The sequence below is a fragment of the Sebastes fasciatus genome, chromosome 22 (genome assembly GCF_043250625.1).
Source record: "Sebastes fasciatus isolate fSebFas1 chromosome 22, fSebFas1.pri, whole genome shotgun sequence".
NCBI classification, from domain to species: Eukaryota; Metazoa; Chordata; class Actinopteri; order Perciformes; family Sebastidae; genus Sebastes; species Sebastes fasciatus.
Window position 1 is genome coordinate 14,602,081 of NC_133816.1, and position 12,825 is coordinate 14,614,905.

Sequence of the window (12,825 nt, forward strand, 5' to 3'; positions counted from 1 at the left end):
TATTGAGTGCATTTAAACCCTGTAGGATGAAGATATTATCCAAAATTAAAAGTCTATCCCTTTTAAGCTAAATAAAAGTGTATTCAGTACAAGTACTCAGAGGTTGGTTTTTAAGTCATTTTTCATACAAGAAAATGGCAAATATTCAATTTGTTCAGCTTCTGAAATGTAATTATTTCAATAATTACACTTACAAAACTATTGTACTGACAAAACATGCATTATGAAGGTGTCACCTTAGACTCTGGGTAATTATGATGGGCAATTCTCTCATTTTTTTTACAGACCAAACGTAATAAAGAAACATAATAATAAACAGATTAATCTTGAAAATAATCATTAGACTCACATAAAATAGTTTAAAAAAATAATCTCAACCAGCTGCAACAGTGACTTCTCTTTACAAATTCATGCATGGATAATTATAATATAATGATATAGAATAACGTAAGTCACATTTTTTACTTTGCATACCTTACACTAAGTGCATTTTCCTGATTGTACTTAGATACTTTTATTACATTTTCAGGACTTGTAATGGAGTATTTATACGGTGTGGTATTAGTACTTATACTTAAGTAAGGGATCTGAATATTTCCTCCAGCACTGCAAGCCGACAGCTGCACAGCAACCGTACATGTCCAGCACAACTGTTGATTTTGTTGCATTGTTGAGATTTAATCCGACGCTGTTGAAACCTGACAAACAGGTTTAAATCACCAAAGCAATGAACTGTTAGTGAAGGGATGCATTGTTCGGTTTAAGATGACAGGAAACTAAACTGAAAGAGCATTATAATCGTCATTAAAACAACATTTCATAGATCAAATCACACCCTTTACTGGAAGTCCTTGTGAGCATTTCAAATGAAACGATACTCCTGCAAGAAAAAATTACCCGACAATACCAAAAGTCACTTAGCAGTTACATTATGATAATATGCTGAGGCATCAAGGCCAATACTGCACCTCTATATGAGAACTCAGACACACATTAAAAGAATACAGGCATGATAATAAGCGGTTGATATAAGACAATTGTGCTTTCAAACAGTGCTTTTCTACCACCATAAGAACTATATTTTCCAGTAGGAATGTCACCTTGATGATGCTACATGTAAATCCACCCACCTACTGTGGGTGTGGCATGTGGCTATATTAACCACCTGTCAGTACATAGTTACAGGTCACAAATATTGAGTGCACGACATGTTCACGACACTTCAGAGACTTCTGCATTATCTGGAAAAAGGTAAGAAAAATTTAAAATCTGCAAACATGTTGAAGTTTCAGTTAGACTAAAAAGGTACATGCTGTTGAAATATTTTAGTTTCATATATATATATATATATATATATATATATATATATATATATATATATACGTTTCATGATTGTAATGTGGATGTTCTCCCTGTGTTGGCGTGGGTTTTCTCTGTGTGCTCCGGTTTCCTCCCACAGTCCAAAGACATGCAGGTTAGGTTAATTGTTGACTCTAAATTGCCCGTAGGTGTGAATGTGAACGTGAATGGTTGTCTGTCTCTATGTGTCAGCCTTGTGATAGTCTGGCGACCTGTCCAGGGTGTACCCCGCCTTCGCCCAATGTCAGCTGGGATCGATATGTAGCCCAGTTAAAGTTATGCATACATAAATAGTTGTCTGTGATAAATAGGGTTTGTTAAAGGGACTGTTTGTAACTTCTTACACGTATAAATCACCCGGGTTAGTGTCCCATGCGCGTTCAGACAAGGCTCCAACACAAACTACACAGAAGCACCAAAACCGCAAAGTTCTATCTAGTGAAGCTCGTATCGCAAAACAGTGTTGGCGGCGGTCGGAGGACGCGGCAGAAATAACTGCTGCAGCTCCTCCAGACCAACAGAGGTTTCCCGTGTCTTGTGAAGTGACGGGGCTCCGCAGCAAGAAACGTTATCGTCTCCGACCGGGTGCCGGTGTCTCCCCTGTTCCCTCCGACCGCGGTCTGAAGCAGGAAAAGCCAACACTAGGATCAGCATTGATTCATGGAGAGACCTTCGTCTGGTCAGCTAACATTACTGCCAAGCAGGTGAAATATAGAGTGATATTGTGGTTTTAGCTGACGTGTGTCGCCTCACTGTTTTGAGCGATGCTCGTTCATGTCTATTTAGAGCGAGCACAAGCACGAACCCGACGCTGACTTTCGTTGACTGAACGGCCACAGGTGTCGCTGTTAACAAGCATTTCTGATTCTTACAAACAGTCCCTTTAAAAAAAGCAAGGTTAAAATAATTGTTTTTCATTGTGTGTTAAAATGCTGAATCATGGGTTAAAAAATGTTAAGAAAGAAAAAAAATGCACATTGCATATGCATTCATGTATTTTTTATTTTATTTTGTTGAAGCTTTTAATATGATAGTGGTATCTTTCTGTGGATCTAATAACGTGTGCTTTGCTTGTTGACTGGCTGGCGTGCATGTGCATGCAGAGAGAGTACATGAGGGAGAGAGAGAGGAGGAAGAGCGGAAGAGGAGTTAACGAGGTGATGCTTTCGATCTGGAAGCTAGAGACAACACACAGATAGCTGACACATGCCTCGATGGACTGGTAACATCTCTGGAGGACCACCTAACTACAAAAGAGGTACCACCCTGCTTTATTAGGCACTGACAACGTCGGGCCAGCGAAGGCCCTATTGAAACTGTAGCGTTTATTATTATCCTCCTTCTTTTTTTCCGAAATGAATGGCCTTTTTGACGACCTTAACATGCCCCAAAAGTTGTTAAACTTGGCATACTTATCAGACGCGGTGAAAAATTTTATATTTTAAGGGTCTCGGGCTTGGGTGTTGCAAAATGACTCGCTAGTGCCCCCTAGAGAGTTGAAAAAGTTGAGCCCCTCACTCCAGTTTCACCTACACGTATGAAATTTAGCAGACAGATGTAGCATGTGGAGACGCACAAAAAAGCCTCTTGGAGGTATGCCCAAAACTCAACAGGAAGTCAGCCATCTTGAATTTATTGTGCAATTTTCACCCATTTTTAGGGTTTTATAAGGCGTGTACTTTAACGAACTCCTCCTACAGATTTAATCAGATCGACTTGAAATTTGGTCAGGACCATCTTAAGACCTTGAGGATGAAAAGTTGTCAAAATGGTGAGTTTTCACTGAATGACCTGACCATGGCGTGGCGGCCATTTTTGAGCCATTCGCCATGAAACAACCCGCCCCAACACGTTAGCCACGTCCCCTTTCATTATTGAACCGTTAACCGTTAACCGTTCATGAACCTCATTAACCGTTTGTCGTAGAGTCTTGTGGGAGGTGTCATATCACTCAGCAGAGAGTGCCTGTTAAGTTGGTATTGTTATCCCCGTCAGCCACGCCCCCTTTTTATAACTCATGAACCGTTTGTCATAAAGTCTTGCGGCAGGCATCATGGCGCTCATCAGAGTTTCGGTTTCACTGTGCCTGGCCGCGTCAGTCGGAGTCCCGCCAGTACCCCCGATGCGCAGGGAGGTGGGAGGGCCCGTTCATCGCTGCTCGCAGCTTTAATTTTGTTTTTGCTCCTGTTGGAGTGAAGTGACCGCTGAGTTTTTGGTCCCTACGATCACAAGCAGCGAAGCAGGCCTGCAACGATTTGATTTGATATTTTGCCGGCTTAGTATGTGAATATTGCTGTGCGCACAGTGTGTGTTTGATCAATAAGATAAGTTACGGGAAAATATACTGTGGCTATGGTTTAAATAAATAAATAGTGTGATTGCTGTTAAGTGGAAACACTTGTTTAAGAAACAAAAGTAAAAACCACACTTAAAGGGACTGTTTGTAACTTTCAGAAATGTTTGTTAACAGCGACACCTCTGGCCGTTAAGTCAATGAAAGTCAGCGTCGGGCTCGCGCTTGCTCGCTCTAAATAGACATGAACGAGCATCGGTCAACACAGTGAGGCGACACACGTCAGCTAAAACCACAGCGAGAATGCGCGCAGTGTGAAGGTGTGAGTGAAGGCAAGCAGGCAGAGGAGCAGAGACTCCGGCCACACGCGAGTATGCATATGCGAGCGCGCATGGGATCCCGACCCAGTAGATTTATACGTGTAAAAAGTAACAAACAGTCCCTTTAAGGTTTAAGTTAATATTGTTTTATTTATTTTTTTATTACAATTAAAGTAAGAAATTACTTAATTCTAGGGGTGTGACGAAATATCGTGATATGAAAACGTGACGATATGCATCGTGGAGACGAAAAACTGGATCGCGATATCTCGTTGCTGTAAGTAAGTGCAATAAAACTTTGTTATTACACCTGTTCAACAAGCATAAACATGATGAAACAAAGCAACGTTTCGATCTGCGGCTAACAGCGCGTTAGCTCGGCGGCTAACAGCGCGTTGGCTCGGCAGCAACACTTTTTTCAGTCATATATTTTCATCATTCAAGTTTTGTTAAAATTATTGTTATAATATCGTATCGAGATCGTGAACCCAATATCGTGTATCGTATCGTGAGCTGAGTGAATCGTCACACCCCTAGTATATAGCCTACATAGACTGTGGTGCTTATACATTGTGTTAAAGGGTTAGTATACTCAATTATTTCTATAGTGACCCAAGATAAATAACATTGAGTAAATCAGAGTTACCCTACAGAAGTTAATAGGGGAAAAGAACTCAGGGCCCAGTCTACATACATAGAGGGTAGAGGGGCTACAGATAGGATAAGCGGTTAAGGATAATGAATGAATGAATGAATGAATGAATGAATGAATGAATGAATGAACAGTACAGTCCAATATAACATACTTATGTTTTCCACTTTTTTGTTTGTTTTTTCTTGACATTCATTAAGGTACAGGAAACTGAAAATCTGAGATGGCAAATGGACCAGCCCTGTCCACGGCTAAAAGAGGGGAAATTGACATTGGAAACGAAATCAGTGATTCGTTCTCACAGCTGGATGTTCTCTATGCAAATCAGTTTGAAAGAGAGTCTTTCAATCAGGAACTTCTTGATCAGACAGAGGAAAACTTTTACAGAGGGGCCCCACCCAAATGGTTAAACTTTCATATTAGTGAAAAGGCAGAGTCAGAAGGCACTGGGACTCCTTTCATCAAACGAGATGGATATGATACACTTGTGGAACAAATTCACCAAAAAAGAAAAAACCCGGGAATATCAACCGTTAAACTGTTCCACCAGCCAGGGTGCGGGGGAACCACACTGGCCATGAAGGTGTTGTGGGATTTGAGGAAAACCTTCAGGAGCGCTGTTTTAACAGGCTCAACCTCAGACTCCACTCGTGTTGCAGAGGAGGTGGTCCACCTTTTCACAGCAGGCAGTCAAGGCAACCAGAACACTGTGCTGCTGTTGGTGAATGATGAGAAGATTTTGGGAAATCTGCAAGACCGCATTAGGATGACGATTGCTGAGCAGAACATAGTCACCTATATGCCTGTGGTGATTTTACTCAACTGTGTTAGAGAGGATGAAGTTCTAAAGAAGGATGACCATGTTGTCCTAGAAGAAGTACTTTCTGACACAGAGAAGCAAACATTTTCTGAGAAAAAGAGAGAACTTGACAGAAGGTACAGTGAGAAATGCAAACAATTCCACGGCTTTAACATAATGCAAACTAATTTCTCTCAGGCTTACATCCAGGAGGCTTGTTCTGTATTCAAAACCGTCAAAAGAGCAAAGAGAACACAGAAGACCCAGCTTGCTGCCTTCCTATCCCTGCTGAATGCCTACGTACCAGGCTCATATCTCCTGGAGTCTCAGTGCCTGGACTTCTTCAAACATGACGGAAACATGCGCGGAGACTTTTCTCTGGAGGACAGAATGGAGCCCTTTAGCCATCTCATCGTCACCTTCCAACATGATCTAGGATCTGAAAAAAAAGTCTGCATGGCTCACCCTATGATAGCACGGTGCTGCACTGAATTGATGGCTAAGGCAGGTCTGACCAGAAGTGACACAGCAAGAAACTTCTTGACCTGTTTGTGCAGCGATGAGGTTCCTCCATTTTTGCTTGGTTTTGTCAAAGACATGCTAACCAAACGAAGACCCAAACGAAGACCCAAACGGAGCCCAATCACCAGTACCGAGATTAAAGAGGACAAAGAAAAGTATTCTAGGCTGATTCTAGACATTCAAGAGAATGAGGACAATAAACAGAGCGTATTAGTTCTAAAACTGGCGTCAAAATTGTTTTATCAAAATCCATTTTTTCCACAAGCACTTGCTCGTTTTTATTACACAGAGGTAAAAGACTACAACCTGGCAGAAATGTGGGCAGAGAGAGCAAAGCTAAGAGATCCCCAAAATTCATTTGTTGCTGATACACTAGGCCAAGTCCATAAGAACCATTTGAAGAAATTGGAGCATCCTTCCAATCCAAGAGAAATTTTGCAACTGGCCACGAAGGCCATTGACGCTTTCAAAGCTGAAGAAAGACTTGCTGAAAATGAACGAGGGATGGACATGAAAGGAGATGGCAATACCAAAGTCTCGACTGTTTTTAACACCAGAGGGCTGTTAGGTTATCTGCAGGTTTGTAACCTTGTGTACGACCTACTTGTCCAGCAGAACGATATTTGGAGAAGAGTTCTTACAAAGAGTGTCTCGTTGGGCTCTGTCCTGGAATCACTTGGAGACAACAAACTCTTCAGATTTTACGGTCTAATAAACAGCCTCAGAGATGAGATTGAGAGGAAATGTGCATTTCTTAATAAATATCTGACTTATTCGAAGCCTGATATGAAGAAAGATGATCCCGAGTACTTTTCCAAAGGCATCTCAGAATGCTACAGGAATTATGTCGGAAACTCCCCGTCAGACGAGTTCAAACAAAAGGGCGCTGATCTCATCCAGAAGCTGAAACAAAACCTAGCGGACACCTCCGCTGGAGTACTCTCATGTCTTGACAGAGAATGCACTGAATCAGACCTTAGAGAAATAACTACATGGTGGGAAGAAATCTTTCTACAAAAAGATTCAGTAACGTCTCTGGTCAACTACATCCTCGCTCATATCATGTTAAGAAACATGGGAGCAATGCCTCCTTCTGATTGCCAACATTTAACTGCATTTAAAGAGAAAATGCCTCTGATCCACGAAGATTCACCTGAGCTCCACATGTTGACCCTCCTCCTGTGCTGGCCTACAGATAGTGACGAAAAATGTGTCCTTGACCTCAGTAAATTAATTCTGCGTATGCGTTGCTCTTATGAGCACGCATATGAGATGCACTTTCGATCGAGGTACCTCCGCCCTCTGTTTTTCATTGGAAACGGTCAAGATCTGAACAGAATTGTTCACAGAAAGGTCCTTGAAGAAATGTTTCTTGAGCAAAATGAGAAAACGAGCAACTGGAGCAACAAGAAGATTTTCAAAGATCCCAAGGTCCAAGCACGCCTTCTCAAAGTCAAAGGGGAGGTGCGAAACTACAGAGTCTATGCAACTATTGGCGGCACAGCGATTGAGGTGGACGCAAACCACCAAAACAGCCTCTGGAGACGACGCCAAGTTTCCTTTTACCTTGGATTTACCATCAGAGGTCCTGTGGCCTTTGACATCAAGACAAAACCTGCAGAAAAGGATAAGAAGGGTAACATATTATAACTTAAGCATAAATAAATATCTACCTGGCAGAAATGTCAAAAATAGTTCCAGGATTTAGTCTTAGGGCACGTGTCCACCAAAGCGTTTGAGAGCGCTTTAGAGTTGCAGACGCTTTAGAGTTGCAGACGCTTTGGTTGCGTCTGGTTGCTATGATCAGAAGAGAATGCTACAACCCAGAAATGAGTTGGGCTTTCAGCACTTCCGGTTCCCTCACCTCGAAGTCAATGTTTTGTTCAATGGGTTATTAGTTAGATGCCTGAAATAAGGTCTGTGATTTTAACGTTTTGTTCTACAACATAAAAAACGTCAGTAAATATCCCACTCGTGAATTTTGAAGCTTTTACGTGTCTTAAAAAAGGCGGTTGCTAGCAAGTGGCTAAATAAAACTACAAAACGTCATCACACCAACTCGTCCGCCTTTACAACTTCGTTGTGTATACTCACGCTCATCGACCGTGGTGTAGTTTGTTTATAGTGTAACATTAGATTTCTACTTCTGGTGATTGCATTCACTCTTCAAAGTCATAAAAGTGGTGTTAATTTGTGGAGATTATCTTGCTGAACAAAACATGTAAGTATCAAACATTTGTTTGCCACAGAGCTTATTTTCTGCAATAATCCAAATCCCAATGGAAAAATCCCATTGGTTTATTGTCGAGGGAACCAGGGCGATGCTAACTTCCTGGTTGGTCTACAAAATACGTCACACTGGAACACTCTATATCCGCGGAAACATGTTGGTCGGTACAAGGTGGGGGGCTTGCTCCAGGCTGAAGCATATAGAGGACGGACCTGTCGGTCATGTGGATTCATGAGATTTTGTGGATGAGGAAACGTCTCGGCGAGTATGATCGTTTGGTTCAGATTCAGATTCAGATCAACTTTATTATCCGACATGGGGAAATGTGTTTGGTCCAGTGCTCCAGACATGAGGAAAACATAAAGTCCTCAGTAAAAAAAAGACCACAACATACCCATAATAAAACGCTTTTGATCACGTTTGTGGTAGGCTATTTGTGCCGACGCCCCTCCTCACTGTGACTGGACGGCTGGGTAAAAAGTGATAGTGACGAGCGTAGCGTTTAACCCAAAGTAGAACATTTTTTAACTCTCAACCTGAAAAAAAACCCGCAAAACGTGCAGTTTTCGGCACAGAAAAGACGCTCTGCACCTCGTCACACTGTTGGTGTTTTTACCATAGTATAAATACGCGGCGCTCCCATTGCAAAGCATTAAAGAAAAATGCTGGCCTCAGGAAAAAACTCTTTGGTGGACACGACCCCTTATTTGTTAGTTATGTGTGTATTTTGATTAGAATCTTAGAAAATAGTAAGACTGTTCACAGGAAGGTCTGTAGATTATTCAGCTGTGTGTACCACTAATAAAATCCCATTCTATTGTACTCAGTGGCCGTAGAAACCTCAGTGACAGAAAGCTCAGAACCCGAGCAAATAAAACCAGAAGCTACCACTAGAGGTAAGTAACATACAAAAATAAAAATTAGGATTGAGAAATGATAAGATGACTTGTCTAGAACACAATTGCTCAAAACAAGTTCCTTGTTTTAGAATTTTAACATATGACAACTTCGAATATTGTTTGCTTCTATCTTCCTGCCTCAGGTCAGCATTTCTTGGATCGCCATCGGAGAGCCCTGATAAACAGAGTGAGCGATACAGGAGCCATCATGGACAAGCTCAAGGATGTGAGGCTGATCTCAAATGAGAACTACGAGGCTGTGAGATCTTTAAACAACACGCAAGACCAGATGTGCGGCATCCTACAGTGTTTGACTTCAACCGGGAAAGACGCTCTCTATGAAATCCTTAAAGGGATGAGGAGTATGAGGCCTCTGATCGCTGAGCTTGAGGGATCTGAATAAAGGAGCGAAATGTAAAAAAAAAAAAAAAAAATGTAAATATTGGACATCTGGATCCTTAATGTACTGGTCAAACAGCACTTTTAGAAATGGACTTATTCATGTCTGCTAAAGGAATGCTTCCGGTCAATTATATCAGCTGATCAAACTATAACGAAATTAAGCTCCTAAAACTTTTATCATTTGCATAGTATCTGTTTTAAAATTTTGTTTATGGTTCTCAGTGGAAAATTTCTTCTATGTTAATATTCAACGTTTTATATAAAGATGGATGACGTGTCTCCACTTCCTCCCACTGTACAAAAGTGAAGCCAATATATCCCCGACACGGGAGCTGCCAGATTGAGATTTTGACGTAATTTGGAGCCAGAGGTCCCAGCTGTCAATCATGACGTCTCACCCCCTTTTTATAGCATCAAATAACTAATTAAAGCCAAATTTATCAGAAGAATTAACACTTGAACATACATCAGTGTGATAAGAACTATGCCTAAAATGACAGAAACCATCTTTGGGAAAAATGTATTTGACATGTACTTTGATTTTAGTTTGGCCCATGTCCCATCCGCTAACATGGAGGAGGCGGAACTTATGACCTGTACTGCAGCCAGCCACCAGGGGGCGATTGAGATATTTTGGCTTCACTTTTGGGGAGCTGTCATGTTGTTCATCTTTATATACAGTCTATAGTTTTACATTAAATGTTGTTTGAGTTGTATGTGACTGTTCTAAAGCTTTTGAGAGTACATTTATCTTCTTCATCTAGCCAGAAACTGGCAAAAAAAAATTAAGTATATAAGAACACATGACTTTTGATGTTTTGCTGTAATGTGCTTTACTGTGTGTTTGTTTTATTTTATATTTTTGGACCGAAAACCCAACAGGTTCCCTTCATCTGGATGATAAAACCAGAATAATGTTACATGGATTTAACAAAGTACGTTGATTATTTTAATATAAAATGGGAGTTATTTTTATCCTGTCTCACTGATTTTTTTCCCCTATGTACCACTATCAGTAATTTTATCTTGTCAAGACATTATTAAGGAAAATAGGAATCAGATTGTTTTTATCTTGTGATATCTCTTTTTGATGTGTTTATTTTTTACTTGAAATTATTCAATAAAAGTTGTATTTCTGCTATAAGAAACAAAAGTGTGTTTTTGTATTGGTTGTACTTGCACATTCACACACAAATAATTCTGGTGAAATTGATGCAATATATATGAAAATATAAAATGCATAGACTTCTATTGACTCAATAATATATAATAGTAATTTTTTTAACTGTCATTTCGTGAGAGCTTCCTTTTTCTGGAAAAGGTGTATTTCACCTCATTGTGTCAATGACCAGTTGAGACAAATCCACAGTAATGAGGATCCAAATTGTTTTGGTCATTCTCAGTGTCCCCCAACTCCTCCAGCTGAATGTTTCTGACACAATGAACCATCCATAGATATAAATATAGATTGTACGAATATAGTCAGTATGGTTCAGGGTTTCTTAAGGCCTACTTCACAACGGATTGGTACAACCCTTATTTGTGGTTATCATGAACTAGCACTTTACTGCAAAATCGCTGAAGTATATGAAAAAGAAAACAACAAAAGAACATCTGAATATTAATGATGCCTTAGTTATAGTAGTTAAAGGGAACTGCAGAGCATTCTGGGGCATGCCGCCATTTTTGGAGGGTAGCGCGGAGCTAGTTATATAATAATTAATGTTATTATTATTAATAATTATTAATTATTATTATTTTTTTTATTTTTATTTTTATTTTTTTTATTTATTTTATTATTATTATTTTTGAACCATGAACCATTTATTTCATTGTAATTTCATCCATAATGAAAGCTGCATTCATCTAATGAGATTTGAACAGTAAGAAAAAGGGCATTGAAGTTACATTGGTCTTATTAGCGGCATTGTATGCTTATGTAGAAACCTCGTGGTTTTCCTGCCTGGACGCAGTCATTTCCCGCTTGTCCAGCCTTCTAATTTCATTTCAATGAGGGATTTCATTTCATTTTGTATTAATGGAGTCATTGTACTGAATTATTGTGTAGATACAAGCTGTCTATTTACAAGGTTATTCCATGAATGAAAGTCATTTTATTTTGCACTTTATGTAACTTTTTGCTGATTTCTATGGCAGCTAAACTGATTTGATCTATAACTTGCCATGTTAAAGGGCCCATATTATAAAAAAGTGAGATTTTCATGTTTTTTTATTATAAAGCAGGCTTAAGTCCTATATAAATACTGTGAAAGTATCGAAACGCTCAATCCACAGGGAAATACACACAGCCCGTATTCACAAACTCTGCATTTGAAACAAGCTGTCAGGATTTCTGCCCATTTGTGATGTCACAAATATACAATATTTAGACCATTGACACAATTTGAAACGTAAACATTCTAAATGCGTCCCAGTTTATTTCCTGTTGCAGTGTATGTGAATGTCATCAGCTGACAGGAAGTACACATGGACCCAAAATGTTGCCTAGCAACGCAATTCTGTTGCAATTCTGTCAAAATGCGCTAAAACGGAGCGTTTCAGACAGAGGGTAAATACAGGCATATTCAGGCCGACAGTATGAGGAAAATAACGTTTTTTTTTAACATTACAGCATGTAAACATGTTCTAGTAGAAACACAAATTAAAAGTATGAACCTGAAAATGAGCATGATATGGGTCCTTTAAAGTTTGTGTCAATGCAGATTACATGATGTTAACTACAGACAAAACAGATAGATAATTGATACTCATGATATTTCTCTGACCCTGTCTGTTGACAGGTCAGGTTTTTTTCTGTTGGTTTTGTTTTGTGCCTTGGACCTTCCAGTGATGTAGATGGTGAGCTATCCCACCTAGATCTAGAGAGGAGAGACAGAATTTGAAGATATCCTGTGGTCCCTGGAAAGGTCCTGCTGCACTCTGCGCTGTGGTAGGCCCAGTATCTGCAGACACCCTCACACTCAGCCCTATCATACAATTCTCCCTCTTTCCCACACACGTAGAAAGCATAGTTTGTCGAAAAAAAGTATAGTATAGTATGTTACAAAATTAAGGTGAGGTTAAAGGAATACTTCGCCCACAAAATGACCATTTGAATATCAACTAGAAAATTTCGCAAGAAATTTTGACCAGTGTGCCTGATGCTGGGGGGGGTCTGAGGACCATAGTGAGGTTATAAGAAGGGGGATGATAGGCCCAATAAAGTCCCAAGTCTCGTGACCGGTTTAAACTTTGAATCATTTTTGTACGTTAAAGTATGGCGACTCTGTATGGCCCTAAAGAATAGTGTTTTTGAGCTCTCTTCACATCAATTTGCCATTCATTCCTA

General features: G+C 40.0%; 3 protein-coding genes across 5 annotated transcripts in view; 2 read left to right on the forward strand and 1 right to left on the reverse strand.

The window, feature by feature from the left end:
- Nucleotides 1-936, forward strand: part of pea15 (proliferation and apoptosis adaptor protein 15) — a 60,248-nt gene extending 59,312 nt beyond the window's left edge. The window contains exon 5 of the mRNA XM_074623758.1: nucleotides 220-936. Coding sequence (XP_074479859.1) covers nucleotides 220-252 — 33 coding nt within the window. The 3' untranslated portion in view covers nucleotides 253-936. The remainder of the gene's footprint in view (nucleotides 1-219) is intronic.
- The window catches only part of supt16h (SPT16 homolog, facilitates chromatin remodeling subunit), a 163,669-nt gene that overhangs the window by 42,156 nt on the left and 108,688 nt on the right, over nucleotides 1-12,825 (reverse strand). The gene's annotated exons all lie outside the window — the stretch shown is intronic.
- On the forward strand, nucleotides 220-10,629 carry LOC141760708 (sterile alpha motif domain-containing protein 9-like). 3 transcript variants are annotated; one of them, XM_074623750.1, is made up of 5 exons: nucleotides 220-248; nucleotides 1,180-1,251; nucleotides 4,825-7,581; nucleotides 9,003-9,071; nucleotides 9,218-10,629. In XM_074623750.1, the coding sequence occupies exons 3-5, from the start codon at nucleotides 4,848-4,850 to the stop codon at nucleotides 9,475-9,477; spliced, it is 3,063 nt and encodes a 1,020-aa protein (XP_074479851.1). In that variant the 5' UTR covers nucleotides 220-248; nucleotides 1,180-1,251; nucleotides 4,825-4,847; the 3' UTR covers nucleotides 9,478-10,629. The 3 variants fall into 3 exon arrangements, with proteins under 3 accessions (XP_074479851.1, XP_074479849.1, XP_074479850.1); XM_074623748.1 differs by lacking the exons at nucleotides 220-248; nucleotides 1,180-1,251 and adding an exon at nucleotides 2,478-2,617; XM_074623749.1 differs by lacking the exons at nucleotides 220-248; nucleotides 1,180-1,251 and having other exon boundaries at nucleotides 4,055-7,581.

Bases quoted from the DNA above. Each gene is read 5' to 3' on its own strand.
- LOC141760708 (XM_074623750.1), top strand. From the start codon at position 4,848: ATGGCAAATGGACCAGCCCTGTCCACGGCTAAAAGAGGGGAAATTGAC. The intron at 7,582-9,002 runs GTAACATATTAT...TATTGTACTCAG, and splicing joins TGCAGAAAAGGATAAGAAGG to TGGCCGTAGAAACCTCAGTG. The intron at 9,072-9,217 runs GTAAGTAACATA...TTCCTGCCTCAG, and splicing joins ACCAGAAGCTACCACTAGAG to GTCAGCATTTCTTGGATCGC.